The sequence below is a fragment of the Oncorhynchus nerka genome, linkage group LG22, assembly GCF_034236695.1.
Source record: "Oncorhynchus nerka isolate Pitt River linkage group LG22, Oner_Uvic_2.0, whole genome shotgun sequence".
In the NCBI taxonomy this organism is placed as follows: domain Eukaryota; kingdom Metazoa; phylum Chordata; class Actinopteri; order Salmoniformes; family Salmonidae; genus Oncorhynchus; species Oncorhynchus nerka.
Window position 1 is genome coordinate 95,807,508 of NC_088417.1, and position 18,113 is coordinate 95,825,620.

At 47.5% G+C, this 18,113-nt stretch overlaps 1 protein-coding gene across 5 annotated transcripts in view; it reads right to left on the bottom strand.

Moving 5' to 3' along the window:
- Window positions 1-18,113, bottom strand: part of LOC115106027 (probable E3 ubiquitin-protein ligase HERC1) — a 124,409-nt gene that overhangs the window by 87,669 nt on the left and 18,627 nt on the right. For all 5 annotated transcript variants that reach the window (XM_065007608.1, XM_065007610.1, XM_065007609.1 and 2 more), the window contains exons 8-19: window positions 16,446-16,542; window positions 15,753-15,896; window positions 13,571-13,698; window positions 12,524-12,668; window positions 11,816-11,987; window positions 11,275-11,409; window positions 9,777-9,942; window positions 9,407-9,532; window positions 8,710-8,937; window positions 8,071-8,223; window positions 7,235-7,367; window positions 150-350 (exon numbers count right to left, since the gene is read on the bottom strand). In XM_065007608.1, the coding sequence (XP_064863680.1) occupies window positions 150-350; window positions 7,235-7,367; window positions 8,071-8,223; window positions 8,710-8,937; window positions 9,407-9,532; window positions 9,777-9,942; window positions 11,275-11,409; window positions 11,816-11,987; window positions 12,524-12,668; window positions 13,571-13,698; window positions 15,753-15,896; window positions 16,446-16,542 (1,828 nt within the window). The remainder of the gene's footprint in view (window positions 1-149; window positions 351-7,234; window positions 7,368-8,070; window positions 8,224-8,709; window positions 8,938-9,406; window positions 9,533-9,776; window positions 9,943-11,274; window positions 11,410-11,815; window positions 11,988-12,523; window positions 12,669-13,570; window positions 13,699-15,752; window positions 15,897-16,445; window positions 16,543-18,113) is intronic.

Below are 18,113 nucleotides of genomic sequence, written 5' to 3' on the forward strand. Positions count from 1 at the left end.
TCCTGAACACACGGCCTCCAGTCGACACCTACCCAGCTGTCCTGAACATGTTGCCTCCAGTCAACACCTACCCAGCGGTCCTGAACACACGGCCTCCAGTCGACACCTACCCAGCGGTCCTGAACACACGGCCCCCAGTCGACACCTACCCAGCTGTCCGGAACATGCTGCCTCCAGCTCCCTCTCTTCCAGCAGGGCAGTGTCTGGCAGCAGGCAGTTGAACTCATTGAGGTGCTCCAGCAGACAGAGCAGGTGGGTGAGCAGCGGGCGTACCACCCACAGGGGTAGCAGCAACAGGGAATACATGACCTGGCACAGCAGGCTGCCCGCTACAGAGCTTAGGAGCACCGCTAGGAGGGAGAGAGGAGGGAGGGAGATTCAGAAGAGCTTTGTCAGTTTATGTGGTACGTCAAGGCTGCTACGTCTCCAGTTGAGTAACACAAATGAGGGAAAAGTTGTATTTAGGGCTGTTGCAGTGACCGTATTACTACAACACCAGATGAGATATGCTTATAAGTCCTGTGCCATTATTTTAAATTAGTTTACGTCCCCCCAATGGTGGAACAAACTCCCTCACGACGCCAGGACAGCGGAGTCAATCACCACCTTCCGGAGACACCTGAAACCCCACCTCTTTAAGGAATACCTAGGATAGGATAAAGTAATCCCTCACCCCCCTTAAAAGATTTAGATGCACTACTGTTCCACTGGATGTCATAAGGTGAATGCACCAATTTGTAAGTCGCTCTGGATAAGAGCGTCTGCTAAATGACTTAAATGTAAATGTAAATGTAGTTTAAAGTAAGAAGAATGAAATGAAGGATATTTTTCCCCATTCCTGAGCGAGAATCCGCATATGAAGTTACTATGTTGAGCAACAAAAAAAATAGATGATTTGAAACTGGTTCTATTTGCTAGATTTAGAGTTATTTGGAAACTTTAGTTGTGAATGATACAAACCTTAGAATGTCTTAGAAATCAAAACCTATACAGTGGCTTGCAAAGGTATCCACCGGGTCGTATCATTTGATTTACACAACATGCCTACGACTTTGAAGATGCAAAATATTTTTTTATTGTGAAACAAGGAATCAGACAAAAAAAAAACTGAAAAGTTGAGTGTTCATAACTATTGACACAGTCACCCCCCCAAAAGTCAATTCGTTGTAGAGCCACCTTTTGCTGCAATTCCAGCTGCAAGTCTCTTGGGGTACGTCTCTATAAGCTTGGTAGATCTAGCCACTGAGATTTTGCCCATTCTTCAAGGCAAAACTGCTCCAGCCATTTCAAGTAGGATGGGTTCCGCTGGTGTACAGCAATCTTTAAGTCATACCACATATTCTCAATTGGATTGAGGTCTGGGCTTTGACTAGGCCATCCCAAGACATTTAAATGTTTCCCATTAAACCACTCGAGTGTTGCTTTAGCAGTATGCTTAGGGTCATTGGCCTGCTGGAAGGTGAACCTCTGTCCCAGTCTCAAATCTCTGAAAGACTGAAACAGGTTTCCCTCAAGAACTTCCCTGTATTTAGCGCCATCCATCATTCCTTCAATTCTCACCAGTTTCCAATTCTCAGCTGATGAAAAACATCCCCACAGCATGCTTCACTGTGGGGATGGTGGTTTCTGGGTGATGTGAGGTGTTGGGTTTGCACCAGACAGTGTTTTCCTTGATGGCCAAAAAGCTCAATTTGACCAGAGTACCTTCTTCCATATGTTTGGGGAGTCTCCCACATGTCTTTTGGCGAACACCAAACGTGTGTGTTTATGTTTTTCTTTAAGAAATTGCTTTTTCTGGCCACTCTTCTGTAAAGCCCAGCTTTGTGGAGTGTATGGCTTAAAGTGGTCCTATGGACAGATACTCTAATCTCCGCTGTGGAGCTTTGCAGCTCCTTCAGGGTTATCTTTGGTCTCTTTGTTTCCTCTCTAATTAATGCCTTCCTTGTCTGGTCTGTGAGTTTTTGTGGGCAGCCCTCTCTTGGCAGGTTTGTTGTGGTGCCATATTCTTTAACTTTCTTAGAATGGATTTAATTGTGCTCCATGGGATGTTCAAAGTTTCTGATATTTTTGTATAACCCAACCCTGATCTGTACTTCTCCACAACTTTGTCCCTGACCTGTTTGGAGAACTCCTTGGTCTTCATGGTGCTGCTTGCATGGTGGTGCCCCTTGCTTAGTGGTGTTGCAGATTCAGAACAGGTGTATATATACTGAGATCATGTGACAGATCATGTGATTGCAAACAGGTGGACTTTATTTAACTAATTATGTGACTTCTGAAGGTAATTGGCTGCACCAGATCTTATTTAGGGAATTCATAGCAAAGGGGGTGAATACATATGCATTGGTTTTTTTCTCATTTCACTTCACCAATTTGGACTATTTCGTGTATGTCCATTACATGAAATCCAAATAAAAAATATATTTAAATTACAGGTTGTAATACAAGAAAATAGGAAAAACGCCAAGGGGGATGAATACTTTTGCAAGGCACTGTATGGTCTGACTACAGGCTATTGAGGATTTGAGAAAGTAGCAACAAAAAAAAGCTTGCTCTCTGCTCCTTGCCTCTGGCTGCACACGCTGTTCTCTAATCAAGTGATCATATTTTCACCCATCAGACTATTCTCACTTTAATCTCGTCTTTACTAATATGTCAAATGAGTTTTGGAAAAGGAGCAGGGAAGAATACATGTAATCCGTACACACTGGAAAGGAACAGGGGCAAGGAGGGGAATGATTTATAAAAGGGGCCATTATCAAATCGACAGGAGCAGGGGCAAGGGGAAGAATACATGTAATCCGTACGCACTGGAAAAGGAGCAGGGGCAAGGGGAAGAATGGAAAAGGAGCAGGGGCAAGGGGAAGAATACATGTAATCCGTACGCACTGGAAAAGGAGCAGGGGCAAGGGGAAGAATACATGTAATCCGTACGCACTGGAAAAGGAGCAGGGGCAAGGGGAAGAATACATGTAATCCGTACGCACTGGAAAAGGAGCAGGGGCAAGGGGAAGAATACATGTAATCCGTACGCACTGGAAAAGGAGCAGGGGCAAGGGGAAGAATACATGTAATCCGTACGCACTGGAAAAGGAACAGGGGCAGGGGCATGTAATCCGTACGCACTGGAAAAGGGAAGGGGAAGAATACATGTAATCCGTACGCACTGGAAAAGGAGCAGGGGCAAGGGGAAGAATACATGTAATCCGTACGCACTGGAAAAGGAGCAGGGGCAAGGGGAAGAATACATGTAATCCGTACGCACTGGAAAAGGAGCAGGGGCAAGGGGAAGAATACATGTAATCCGTACGCACTGGAAAAGGAGCAGGGGCAAGGGGAAGAATACATGTAATCCGTACGCACTGGAAAAGGACTGGAAAAGGCAGGGGCAAGGGGAAGAATACATGTAATCCGTACGCACTGGAAAAGGAGCAGGGGCAAGGGGAAGAATACATGTAATCCGTACGCACTGGAAAAGGAGCAGGGGCAAGGGGAAAATGGAGCACTGGAAAAGGGCAAGGGGAAGAATACATGTAATCCGTACGCACTGGAAAAGGAGCAGGGGCAAGGGGAAGAATACATGTAATCCGTGGAAAACGCACTGGAAAAGGAACAGGGGCAAGGGAAGAATACATGTAACTCAGGGGCAAGGGGAAGAATACATGTAATCCGTACGCACTGGAAAAGGAGCAGGGGCAAGGGGAAGAATACATGTAATCCGTACGCACTGGAAAAGGAGCAGGGGCAAGGGGAAGAATACATGTAACTCAGGGGCAAGGGGAAGAATACATGTAATCCGTACGCACTGGAAAAGGAGCAGGGGGGCAAGGGGAAGAATACATGTAATCCGTAATCCGCACTGGAAAAGGAGCAGGGGCAAGGGGAAGAATACATGTAATCCGTACGCACTGGAAAAGGAAGCATCCGTACGCACTGGAAAAGGGCAAGGGGAAGAATACATGTAATCCGTACGCACTGGAAAAGGAGCAGGGGCAAGGGGAAGAATACATGTAATACATGTAATACGCACTGGAAAAGGAGCAGGGGCAAGGGGAAGAATACATGTAATCCGTACGCACTGGAAAAGGAGCAGGGGCAAGGGGAAGAATACATGTAATCCGTACGCACTGGAAAAGGAGCAGGGGCAAGGGGAAGAATACATGTAATCCGTACGCACTGGAAAAGGAGCAGGGGCAAGGGGAAGAATACATGTAATCCGTACGCACTGGAAAAGGAGCAGGGGCAAGGGGAAGAATACATGTAAACGCACTGGAAAAGGAGCAGGGGCAAGGGGAAGAATACATGTAATCCGTACGCACTGGAAAAGGAGCAGGGGCAAGGGGAAGAATACATGTAATCCGCACTACGCACTGGAAAAGGAGCAGGGGCAAGGGGAAGAATACATGTAATCCGCACTGGAAAAGGAGCAGGGGCAGGGGAAGAATACGCACTGGAAAAGGAGCAGGGGCAAGGGGAAGAATACATGTAATCCGTGGACGCACTGGAAAAGGAGCAGGGGCAAGGGGAAGCACTGAAAAGGAAAAGCAGGGGCAAGGGGAAGAATACATGTAATCCGTACGCACTGGAAAAGGAACAAGGGGAAGGGGCAGCAGGGGGGAAGAATACATGTAACTCCGAAGAATACGCACTGGAAAAGGAGCACAGGGGCAAGGGGAAGAATACATGTAATCCGTACGCACTGGAAAAGGAGCAGGGGCAAGGGGAAGAATACATGTAATCCGTACGCACTGGAAAAGGAGCAGGGGAAGAAAGAATACATGTAATCCGTACGCACTGGAAAAGGAGCAGGGGCAGGGGGGGGAAGAGGGGCAAGGGGAAGAATACATGTAATCCGTACGCACTGGAAAAGGAACAGGGGCAAGGGGAAGAATACATGTAATAATGGAAAAGGAGCAGGGGCCATGTAATCCGTACGCACTGGAAAAGGAGCAGGGGCAAGGGAAGAAAAGGAGCACAGGGGGCAAGGGGAAGAATACATGTAATCCGCACTGGAAAACGCACTGGAAAAGGAGCAGGGGCAAGGGGAAGAATACATGTAATCCGTACGCACTGGAAAAGGTAAAGCAGGGGCAAGGGGAAGAATACATGTAATCCGTACGCACTGGAAAAGGAGCAGGGGCAAGGGGAAGAATACATGTAATCCAAGGGAAGAATACGTACGCACTGGAAAAGGAGCAGGGGCAAGGGGAAGAATACATGTAATCCGTAACGCACTGGAAAAGGAACAGGGGCAAGGGGAAGAATACATGTAATCCGCACTGGAAAAGGACGCACTGGAAAAGGAGCAGGGGCAAGGGGAAGAATACATGTAATCCGTACGCACTGGAAAAGGAACAGGGGCAAGGGGAAGAAGAATACATGTAATCACTGGAAAAGGAGCAGGGGCAAGGGGAAGAATACATGTAATCCGTACGCACTGGAAAAGGAGCAGGGGCAAGGGGAAGAATACATGTAATCCGTACGCACTGGAAAAGGAGCAGGGGCAAGGGGAAGAATACATGTAATCCGTACGCACTGGAAAAGGAGCAGGGCAAGGGGGAAAAGTAATCCGTACGCACTGGAAAAGGAGCAGGGGCAAGGGGAAGAATACATGTAATCCGTACGCACTGGAAAAGGAACAGGGGCAAGGGGAAGAATACATGTAATCCGTACGCACTGGAAAAGGGAATACAGCAGGGGCAAGCACTGGAAAAGGAGCAGGGGGAAGAATACATGTAATGGAAAAGGAGCAGGGGCCGTACGCAAGGGGAAGAATACATGTAACTGGAAAAGGAGCAGGGGCAAGGGGAAGAATACATGTAATCCGTACGCACTGGAAAAGGAACAGGGGCAAGGGGAAGAATACATGTAATCCCGCACTACGCACTGGAAAAGGAGCAGGGGCAGGGGAAGAATACATGGAACTGGAAAAGGAGCAGGGGCAAGGGGAAGAATACATGTAATCCGTACGCACTGGAAAAGGAGCGACTGGATGCCACGCACTGGAAAAGGAACAGGGGCAAGGGGAAGAATTTCCCTCAGGGGCAAGGGGAAGAATCATGTAATTCACTCATGTAATTACGCACTGGAAAAGGAGCAGGGGCAGGGGAAGTGGAAAAGGAGCGACAGGGGTGATACATGTAATACGCACTGGAAAAGGAACAGGGGCAAGGGGGTAGCCTAGTGGGAAGAATACATGAGTGTAGAAAAGGCAGGGGCAGGGGGGTAAGCCTAGTGGTTAGAGTGCACTAGAGGGGAAGCGGCAGGGGCAAGGGGAAGGGTAGCCTAGTGGTTAGAGTGTACAGGTGAATAGGCGGCAGGGTAGCCTAGTGGTTAGAGTGTAGAGGCAGCAGGGTAGCCTAGTGGTTAGAGTGTAGAGGCGGCAGGGTAGCCTAGTGGTTAGAGCGTTGGTCTAGTAACCGGAAGGTTGCAAGTTCAAACCCCCGAGCTGACAAGGTACAAATCTGTCGTTCTGCCCCTGAACAGGCAGTTAACCCACTGTTCCTGTCATTGAAAATAAGAATTTGTTCTTAACTGACTTGCCTATTTAAATAAAGGTAAAATAAAATTAAAATAAATAAATCGCATCCAAACTCTTTATGCCATGTGTTCTAAAAAAACTCTGCTCCTGAAGCTACCCAGCGCTTAATTTGGGAAACTAAGTGAAATCTGCTCAGGAACATCGATTGTAACATGTTTTCATAAAGAAAGATATTTCATGGAAAAGGAACAGGGGCAAGGGGAAGAATACATGTAATCCGTACGCACTGGAAAAGGACAGGGCAAGGGGAAGAATACAACTGTTGATATCCCCTCTCTCTGCACACTGGAGAAAGGAATGAAGGACAGAGAGTAGATGGAAACGCACGGTGGTGAGATATTCTGTTGCTAAAGGTCATCATTGGGTCAGCCTATTCATTATGAAAACTACAAAAAATGCCCTATTTACTAGGGTATTCAAAAATCAAATACTAATTCACTAAAACTGTAGGCGAACTCTGAATTTAATTTAGGCTAGACCATTCATGTAGCAAATATATCTTCAATCAGACTTTTTTTTTAAAAATGTTTCTCTGCCAGGTGTAATATGCGGTGGGGTTATGTAATTGTATAATGGCACAATCATTATTTGATTCTGTTTTTTTTTTTTTTCAGGCTTGGGCTCATATATAGGCCCTATACATATGGATAAACCCTTATATTCATACGGGTGTATAAGGCATCGATCTCTTACTGTGTAGCTTGTGGATGACGTGCTTGTCCAGAGAGCTCTCCTCCAGTAAGATGGTGGACCTCCTGAAGGTCTCTGCAGTGTAGGGTAGCAGCAGACACAGGTGTTTGTGGAGCAACGTCACACTGCTGTCATCCTAGAGGGGTAAGACAGGCGGAAATAAGGAATTGAGCGCCTCACAGCAACTCGCATACTCTTTTAGAATTCAATAATATATTACATCACTTTTCCAAGATGGCTCCAGGACACAGCAGCAACGTATCTCACGCTAAATCTGTAGAATGTCAAACTAAAGAAGATCTAACCATGTACAGTAGAAGGTAAAAATGGGCCAGTACCTCTGTGTTGGTCTGGCTGTAACAATGGACCAGTACCTCTGTGTTGGTCTGGCTGTAACAATGGGCCAGTACCTCTGTGTTGGTCTGGCTGTAACAATGGACCAGTACCTCTGTGTTGGTCTGGCTGTAACAATGGGCCAGTACATCTGTGTTGGTCTAGCTGTAACAATGGACCAGTACCTCTGTGTTGGTCTGGCTGTAACAATGGACCAGTACCTCTGTGTTGGTCTGTCTGTAACAATGGACCAGTACCTCTGTGTTGGTCTGGCTGTAACAATGGACCAGTACCTCTGTTCCATCTGGCTGTAACAATGGACCAGTACCTCTGTGTTGGTCTGGCTGTAACAATGGACCAGTACCTCTGTTCCATCTGGCTGTAACAATGGGCCAGTACCTCTGTGTTGATCTGGCTGTAACAATGGACCAGTACCTCTGTGTTGGTCTGGCTGTAACAATGGACCAGTACCTCTGTTCCATCTGGCTGTAACAATGGACCAGTACCTCTGTGTTGGTCTGGCTGTAACAATGGGCCAGCAGGTGCTTGTGCAGGGCTGACAAGAGGTGGTGGAAGTGAGAGGGAGGATCTGTCTGTCTCTGGGACTGGCTGGACTGCTGCTTGTCACTGTTCTTCTCCAGCTCACCAAACGCCCGCTCCTGCAGGGCAGGCAGGAAGCAGCAGGAGATAGTTCATTATTACCCAGCTCCAGTTTACATACAACCCTCTATTAAACTTTTGCTGACACATGTATAGATGAGAAGCTGGAGACATGGTGTTTTTAACAAACACCCATCAGGTTTCATTCATACAAAAGGGAAAAACTACCGCATACTTGTGATGGTCCACAAACTATTTAATAGATCTCACAACCAACGTTTCTAATCTATTCCACACAAATAAGTGTTAATGCTGTACACCTAGTGGTTAGAGTGTAGAGGCGGCAGGGTAGCCTAGTGGTTAGAGCGTTGGACTAGTAACCGAAAGGTTGCAAGTTCATATCCCCGAGCTGACAAGGTACAAATCTGTCGTTCTGCCCCTGAACAGGCCGTCATAGGCCGTCATTGAAAATAAGAGTTTGTTCTTAACTGACTTGCCTAGTTAAATAAAGGTAAAATAAATAAATAAATAAATGGCAGTTGTACCGTGTAGAATCCGATGCTGAGCAACAGAGTCTTGAGCAGCATCTCAGCCAGGTGGAGCTGGTCGTGGAGGGCCTCTGGGCTGGGGCTGGGCCGGTCTGGGCTGGAGGTCAGGGGTGGCCCCAGGGGGCCAGCCCCAGCAGTCAGCTCCCCAGGAGAGGAGTACCCCAGCAGAGAGGCCACATGGGACTGCTCCTGGAGGCTGTTCAGAACCATGTCCAACTGCAGACGCTAGGGGGAGAGGGCGGTAGGACATGAAGGGTTAGGCTAGGTGTGTTTAGTTACCGGTCCTTTAGAGAGGCTCTCTGTAGCGCTAGGTGTGTTTAGCTACCTGTTCTTTAGAAAGGCTCTCCCAGTTCTGGGCCCTGAGGTAGCAGTAGGCTAGGCTAGGTGTGTTTAGCTACCTGTCCTTTAGAGAGGCTCTCCCAGCTCTCTGGGCCCTGAGGTAGCAGTAGGCTAGGCTAGGTGTGCTAAGTTGCTTGTCCTATAGCGAGGCTCTCCCAGCTCTGGGCCCTGAGGTAGCAGTAGGCTAGGCTAGGTGTGTTTAGCTACCTGTTCTTTAGAGAGGCTCTCCCAGTTCTGGGCCCTGAGGTAGCAGTAGGCTAGGCTAGGTGTGTTTATCTACCTGTCCTTTAGAGAGGCTCTCCCAGCTCTCTGGGCACTGAGGTAGCAGTAGGCTAGGCTAGGTGTGTTTAGCTACCTGTCCTTTAGAGAGGCTCTCCCAGCTCTCTGGGCCCTGAGGTAGCAGTGAGTGGAGCAGTTCAGTTCTCTCCCTGAGGGGGGGCAACAGCAGAGACGCTCCGATGGACAGAGTGTTCATCACCGCCTGGGGAACACACACAACACACACCTTAGTGATAGATCAGCACAGGCTGGGTACCTCTGGGGATATATACAACAGAAAATAGTAGACTCTGAATGCCTGCAAACAATTGCATTAGTAGTTCTAATGAGTCTATTGAAAAGCTTAGAATATTTACTACCATTTTAGTTACTTCTTTGACAAATCTAGCTACGGTGTCTTTATTAAGATATGCTTGATATGGTGACATTGATCGTGTCAGTTGTACCTGTTGTATGGATTCAGGTACACTGGAGTCTATGAGCCTGAAGAGCAGGTTTCGGAGGGGCCTCCCTTGGGCCCCTAGTACTGTGGCCCCTGTGCCCCCAGCATGGGCTAGAGAGAGGTGTATGGACAGCAGCTTCATACACAGCAAGACAAACTGGTGGTGCTCCCTGAGAGAGAGACAGAGAGAGATAAAGATAGAAAGAGAAGAGAGAGGCAGATAGAGGGGAGAGAGAGGAGAGAGAGCAAGAGATAGTGAGTCTCAGTAACTGCCCTTCAGATGAGGCCATATGTCCTCCAGCTTCACTACATGCCTCTAGACTTGTGCCAAGTTCCCCCTTGAATAGAGGGAGGGAGCGAGGAAGAGACAGAGGGAGCGTTCATAACCATATAAAACGATCACTCCTCTCAGGAGAGGCCTTTGTGCTAATGTTGTGTTGGTAAGATCATTGGCCCTGTTATCCCGAAAGTGATTACAGTAAGACAAGGTGTAAATGCTTATTCTGTTTTGACATACACAAGTAGGTTTGTGGACCACTGCAGAAATTGAACCTCTTGGAGAGGAAAGGGATATGTGGTTTTACCTCTTGGAGGGGAAGGGGGCATGTGGTTTTACCTCTTGGAGGGGAAGGGGGCATGTGGTTTTACCTCTTGGAGGGGAAGGGGGCATGTGGTTTTACCTCTTGGAGGGAAGGGGGCATGGTTTTACCTCTTGGAGGGGAAGGGGGCATGTGGTTTTACCTCTTGGAGGGGAAGGGGGCATGTGGTTTTACCTCTTGGAGGGAAGGGGGCATGTGGTTTTACCTCTTGGAGGGGAAGGGGGCATGTGGTTTTACCTCTTGGAGGGAAGGGGCATGTGGTTTTACCTCTTGGAGGGGAAGGGGGCATGTGGTTTAACCTCTTGGAGGGGAAGGGGGCATGTGGTTTAACCTCTTGGAGGGGGCATGTGGAACCTCTTGGAGGGGGGCATGTGGTTTAACCTCTTGGAGGGGAAGGGGGCATGTGGTTTAACCTCTTGGAGGGGAAGGGGCATGTGGTTTAACCTCCTGGAGGATGGGTGCAGGGGCATGTTGTTTTACCTCCTGGAGGGGATGGGTGCAGGGGGCATGTTGTTTTACCTCCTGGAAGGGATGAGTGCAGGGGGCATGTTGTTTTACCTCCTGGAGGGGATGGGTGCAGGGGGCATGTTGTTTTACCTCCTGGAAGGGATGAGTGCAGGGGGCATGTTGTTTTACCTCCTGGGGGATGGGTGCAGGGGGCATGTTGTTTTACCTCCTGGAAGGGATGAGTGCAGGGGCATGTTGTTTTACCTCCTGGAGGGGATGGGTGCAGGGGGCATGTTGTTTCACCTCCTGGAAGGGATGGGTGCAGGGGGCATGTTGTACCTCTTGGAGGGGATGAGTGCAGGGGGCATGTTGTTTTACCTCCTGGAAGGGATGAGTGCAGGGGGCATGTTGTTTTACCTCCTGGAGGGGATGAGTGCAGGGGGCATGTTGTTTTACCTCCTGGAAGTGAAGGGTGCAGCGGGCATTTCTCCTCCTATCCCGTCACAGTATCTCTCCAGGAAACTACGAAGGTAGGTAAAGGTGCTCTCCTCCAGGTCCACACAGAACGGTCTATGCCATGCCACCAACTGCCTGTCCAGCCCAGGAGAAAATAAAACATTTAATAAGGAAATAAATAATGAAACAAGCAACCTGCCTGTCCAGGAATAACTCATTTTTATAAACAAATCAATGAATAATGCAATGCCTGAGCTGCAAGATAAGATCAGAAGAACACAGATACAAGAGGACAAATAGCTGTCAGACGGAAGATATTTTTTGTGTTTTTTTCATCCATCAAACAAGGATAGAATGTGGCTTTGAATGCATATAGCTAGCTTGACTGTTTTCAATTCAAACGGTTACTCTTTCTGGGTAGTGTTCAGGAGTCATCACTGGAAGAGAAAACGCTGAAACAGGGAGGTAAAAACCCATTTGAACTTGTCCAATAAATACTTGTTTTCCAAATGAACAAAGACCCCGAGGTCCTTCTTCATACCTGTCGGTGGGGACAGCGGTCCAGGCCAGGCTGTGGGAAGTGCCAGCGGTGATCTGCTGGATTGACACTCCTTCTAGACCAATCACTTTCTTCGGCTTGGTGACGGGTGTAGAGGTGTGTCCCTGGCCACACTGCCCCATGGCATTGTTCCCCCAAGCATACACCTCGTTTTCTGACAGGAGGAAGGGAATAGAAGAATGTGCATGTGTCCAATTTTTCAATGTCTTCAAGTCAAGTTTATGTTATTACAAGTAGCCGAAAAAGTAATGCGTTTTGCTAAACACTTTAATGTTAGGAGGCTTTAAAATGTGTTATAATTCAGCAATGAGGCACGAGGAGGTGCGGTATATGGTCAATATACCACGGCTAAGGGCTGTTCTTAATCACGACGCAACGCGGAGTGCCTGGATAAAGCCATTAGCCGTGGTATATTGGGCATATACCACAAACCCCCGAGGTGCCTTATTGCTATTATAAACTGGTTACCAACGTAATTTGTCATACCCGTGGTATACGGCCTGATATATCACGGCTGTCAGCTAATCAGCATTCAGGGCTCGAACCATCCAGTTAATAATAAAGTTTATAATGTGTTATTGTCGGTATTTACTGAATCCGTATGACGAGGAGGATGGATGGTAGGCTAAACGGTATCATTGTAGACCCATGAAGAACTTTTACAAACATGGCCATCTGTTAGTCTCTCACCATGAGACAGAGCCAGACAGTGGCTGTCCCCACAGGAAATATCAATAATCTTGGTCACACTGAGCTCTTCGATGAACCTGGGTCTCAGAGATGTGGTTTCAGAGGAACCACAGCCCAAACATGAACCACAGCCCCACGCAAATACCTGAGAGGGAACAATGAGATCACGGTTCAGGAACAGTAGACAAAATGACAGAGGGAACAATGAGGTCACGGTTCAGGAACAGTAGACAAAATGACTGAGAGGGAACAATGAGGTCACGGTTCAGGAACAGTAGACAAAATGACAGAGGGAACAATGAGGTCACGGTTCAGGAACAGTAGACAAAATGACTGAGAGGGAACAATGAGGTCACGGTTCAGGAACAGTAGACAAAATGACTGAGAGGGAACAATGAGGTCACGGTTCAGGAACAGTAGACAAAATGACTGAGAGGGAACAATGAGGTCACGGTTCAGGAACAGTAGACAAAATGACAGAGGGAACAATGAGGTCACGGTTCAGGAACAGTAGACAAAATGACAGAGGGAACAATGAGGTCACGGTTCAGGAACAGTAGACAAAATGACAGAGGGAACAATGAGGTCACGGTTCAGGAACAGTAGACAAAATGACTGAGAGGGAACAATGAGGTCACGGTTCAGGAACAGTAGACAAAATGACTGAGAGGGAACAATGAGGTCACGGTTCAGGAACAGTAGACAAAATGACTGAGAGGGAACAATGAGGTCACGGTTCAGGAACAGTAGACAAAATGACTGAGAGGGAACAATGAGGTCACGGTTCAGGAACAGTAGACAAAATGACTGAGAGGGAACAATGAGATCACGGTTCAAGAACAGTAGACAAAATTATTACGAGGCCTTTAGCTGTGATTTTGCATGTGAAAATAAGACCGAATGTGTTCATGTAAAATGTATGTTCATATTTGACCTAACACAGTGTTTATTTAGCTGGTTTAAAGCTGACATACTGTAGCAGGATGAGCAGATATCACATGTGTAGAAAAACATGAACTAGGGGGCGTTGAGTGTGCAGTACCGTACCTGTCCAGCAGAGGTCAGAGCCAGAGATGACTGGCTCCCGGCACACACCTTCCTGATGATGAACCCATGCAGTGCTTCGATCACCTTGGGCCGGTACACACGGTTAGTGTCCCCGTGACCCAGTTTACCTGCCACACAAATACAGCAAAATCAGTCACCCTGAACAACGTGGTATAACGTACTCTATATCATCTACTGCATCTTTATGTAATACATGGATCACTAGCCACTTTAAACTATGCCACTTTGTTTACATACTCATCTCATATGTATATACTGCACTCGATACCATCTACTGCATCTTGCCTATGCCGTTCTGAACCATCACTCATTCACATATCTTTATGTACATATTCTTTATCCCTTTACACTTGTGTGTATAAGGTAGTAGTTTTGGAATTGTTAGGTTAGATTACTCGTTGGTTATTACTGCATTGTCGGAACTAGAAGCACAAGCGTTTCGCTACACTCGCATTAACATCTGCTAACCATGTGTATGTGACAAATAAATTTGATTTGATTTGGATTTGATTTGGTAACCTGGTCCCAGATCAGTTTGTGGTTTTTGCCAATTCCGTTGCAGATTGTTGTTTGACACGACAATTCCAGACTGGCGCCCAGACTAACCATGACCATAGCTACTGTAAAACAGACTGTGTGAAATGGAGGAAGGGAGAATGCGTGATAAGAGTATTTCAATAATGTGTCCTGTTAGTGTCTGGTATTTAGAGGAGAGATTAAGTGAAATGTCATATACTGTACAAGTGATTGGACCAGCCCAGGGACATTATCAGCTCTGTCTCAACTGTTCATCTCCCCCTCTGAAGGACATTATCGTCTCTGACTTACTGACGGGCCGCCCCTAGATGGTAAGGATAGGTAACAACACACCCGCTACGCTAATCCTCAACACGGGGGTTCCTCAGGGGTGCGTACTCAGGCCCCTCCTATACTCCTTGTTCACTCATGACTGCACGTCCAGGCACGACTCCAACACCATCATTCAATTTGCCGATGACACAGCAGTGGTAGGCCTGAATCTCCGACAACGATGAGACAGCCTATAGGGAGGAGGTCAGAGACCTGGCAGTGTGGTGCCAGGACAACAACCTCTCCCTCAACATGATCAAGATAAAGGAGAAAGAGGACCGAGCACACCCCCATTCTCATTGACGGGGCTGTAGTGGAGCAGGTTGAGAGCTTCAAGGTCCTTGGTGTCCACATCAACAACAAACTAACATGGTCCAAGCACACCAAGTCAGTCATGAATAGGGCACAACAAAACCTATTCCCCCTCAGGAGACACAGGTCACAGGTCTACTACCGGTTGTATTCGGCGCGTGTGACTAATCACATTTGATTTGAATCAAACCGTTATCATCTCTGTATCATACTGTCATCTCCCTCGCCAAAGAACATTATCATCTCTGTATCATACTGTCATCTCCCCCTCAGAGAACCATTGTCATCTCCGTATCATACCGCTATCACCCCCTCAGAAGGATATTATCATCGCTGTATCAAACCGTTATCTCCCCCTCAGAGAACCACTGTCATCTCCGTATCAAACCGTTATCTCCCCCTCAGAGAACCATTGTCATCTCCATATCATACCGCTATCTCCCCCTCAGAAGGATATTATCATCGCTGTATCAAACTGTTATCTTCCCCTCAGAGAACCATTGTCATCTCCGTATCAAACCGTTATCTCCCCTCAGAGAACCATTGTCATCTCCATATCAAACCGTTATCTCCCCCTCAGAGAACCATTGTCATCTCCATATCATACCGCTATCTCCCCCTCAGAAGGATATTATCATCGCTGTATCAAACTGTTATCTTCCCCTCAGAGAACCATTGTCATCTCCGTATCAAACCGTTATCTCCCCCTCAGAGAACCATTGTCATCTCCATATCAAACCGTTATCTCCCCCTCAGAGAACCATTGTCATCTCCATATCATACCGCTATCTCCCCCTCAGAAGGATATTATCATCGCTGTATCAAACTGTTATCTTCCCCTCAGAGAACCATTGTCAGCTCCGTATCGTATCATACCGTTATTTTCCCCTCAGAAGGACATTATCCCCCCGAATTACATCATAATCTCTGTATCATACCATTATCTCCCCCTCAGAAGGACATTATCCCCCCGAATTACATCATAATCTCTGTATCATACCGTTATCTCCCCCTCCGAAAGACCACACCATGCGTCCGTCCTGAGCCACAGCCATGGTGTGAGAGCTACCGCAGGCCGCCTGACCCACTCCACTGATATCCTTCACCAGCGTAGGCACGTTACGACTGTGGCTGTCACTGTGGCCTGGAGAGACAGAGAAACATTGTCATGACTGTGGCCGTCACTGTGGCCTGGAGAGACAGAGAAACATTATCATGACTGTGGCCTGGAGAGACAGAGAAAGGTTGTCATGACTGTGGCCGTCACTGTGGCCTGGAGAGACAGAGAAACATCGTCATGACTGTGGCCGTCACTGTGGCCTAGAGAGACAGAGAAAGGTTGTCATGACTGTGGCCTGGAGAGACAGAGAAAGGCTGTGTCCGTCACTGTGGCCTGGAGAGACAGAGAAAGGTTGTCATGACTGTGTCCGTCACTGTGGCCTGGAGAGACAGAGAAAGGCTGTGTCCGTCACTGTGGCCTGGAGAGACAGAGGGAAAGATGGTCCTCGTCCATCATCACTTTTACTTGTCTGATAATAATAATCATACATTTAATTTCTAAAGCAGTTTTCAAATACATCTAGAAGTCACTGAAAATTTCTCTGTCTGATGATGATATATGAATTGGCTTGCAGTGTCAATTCCATACAACGTTTGAAATGAAGGTTTGAAATGAAAATGACAGGAACTCTACCCAGTCTGCCGAAGTCACCTTCTCCCCAGGTGTACAGCTCTCCATCGTTGGTTACAGCAGCACTATGTCTGTAGCCAGCAGAGACACACACCACAACCTGAAAGTAGAAAACATTGACGAATCATATGAAAAGTGGGCAGTAGTTTTATTTTAATTTTATTTAATCTATATTTAACCAGGTAGGCTAGTTGAGAACAAGTTCTCATTTACAACTGTGACCTGGCCAAGATAAAGCAAAGCAGTATGACACAGACAACAACACAGAGTTACACATGGAGTAAACAATAAACAAGCCAATAACACAAACAAGTCTATGACACAGTAGAGAAAAGAAAGTCTATATACAGTGTGGCAAAAGGCATGAGGAGGTAGGCAATAAATAGGCCATAGGAGCGAATAATTACAATTTAGCAGATTAACACTGGAGTGATAAATGAGCAGATGATGATGTGCAAGTAGAGATACTGGTGTGCAAAAGAGCAGAAAATTAAATAAAAACTATATGGGGATGAAGTAGGTAGATTGGGTGGGCTATTTACAGATGGACTATGTATAGCTGCAGTGAATGGTTAGCTGCTCAGATAGTTGATGTTTAAAGTTGGTGAGGGAAATAAAAGTCTCCAACTTCAGCGATTTTTGCAATTCGTTCCAGTCACCGGCAGCAGAGAACTGGAAGGAAAGGTGGCCAAATGAGGTGTTGGCTTTAGGGATGATCAGTGAGATACACCTGCTGGAGTGTGTGCTACGGGTGGGTGTTGCCATCGTGACCAGTGAACTGAGATAAGGCGGAGCTTTAGCTAGCATAGACTTATAGATGACCTGGAGCCAGTGGGTCTGGCGACGAATATGTAGCGAGGGCCAGCCGACTAGAGCATACAGGTCACCGTGGTGGGTGGTATAAGGTGATTTGGTAACAAAACGGATGGCACTGTGATGGACTGCATCCAGTTTGTTGAGTAGAGTGTAGGAAGCTATTTTATAGATGACATCGCCGAAGTCGAGGATCTGTAGGATAGTCAGTTTTACTAGGGTAAGTTTAGCGGCGTGAGTGAAGGTACGTGGTACGTCTTGTACCTCTAGACCGCGCTGTGACGTCTTGTACCTCTAGACCGCGCTGTGACGTCTTGTACCTCTAGACCGCGCTGTGACGTCTTGTACCTCTAGACCGCGCTGTGACGTCTTGTACCTCTAGACCGCGCTGTGACGTCTTGTACCTCTAGACCGCGCTGTGACGTCTTGTACCTCTAGACCGCGCTGTGACGTCTTGTACCTCTAGACCGCGCTGTGACGTCTTGTACCTCTTGTACCTCTAGACCGCTGTGACGTCTTGTACCTCTAGACCGCCCTGTGACGTCTTGTACCTCTAGACCGCGCTGTGACGTCTTGTACCTCTAGACCGCGCTGTGACGTCTTGTACCTCTAGACCGCGCTGTGACGTCTTGTACCTCTAGACCGCGCTGTGACGTCTTGTACCTCTAGACCGCGCTGTGACGTCTTGTACCTCGAGACCGCGCTGTGACGTCTTGTCCCTCGAGACCGCGCTGTGACGTCTTGTCCCTCGAGACGTCTTGTCCCCGAGACCGCGCTGTGACGTCTTGTCCCTCGAGACCGCGCTGTGACGTCTTGTACCTCGAGACCGCGCTGTGACGTCTTGTACCTCGAGACCGC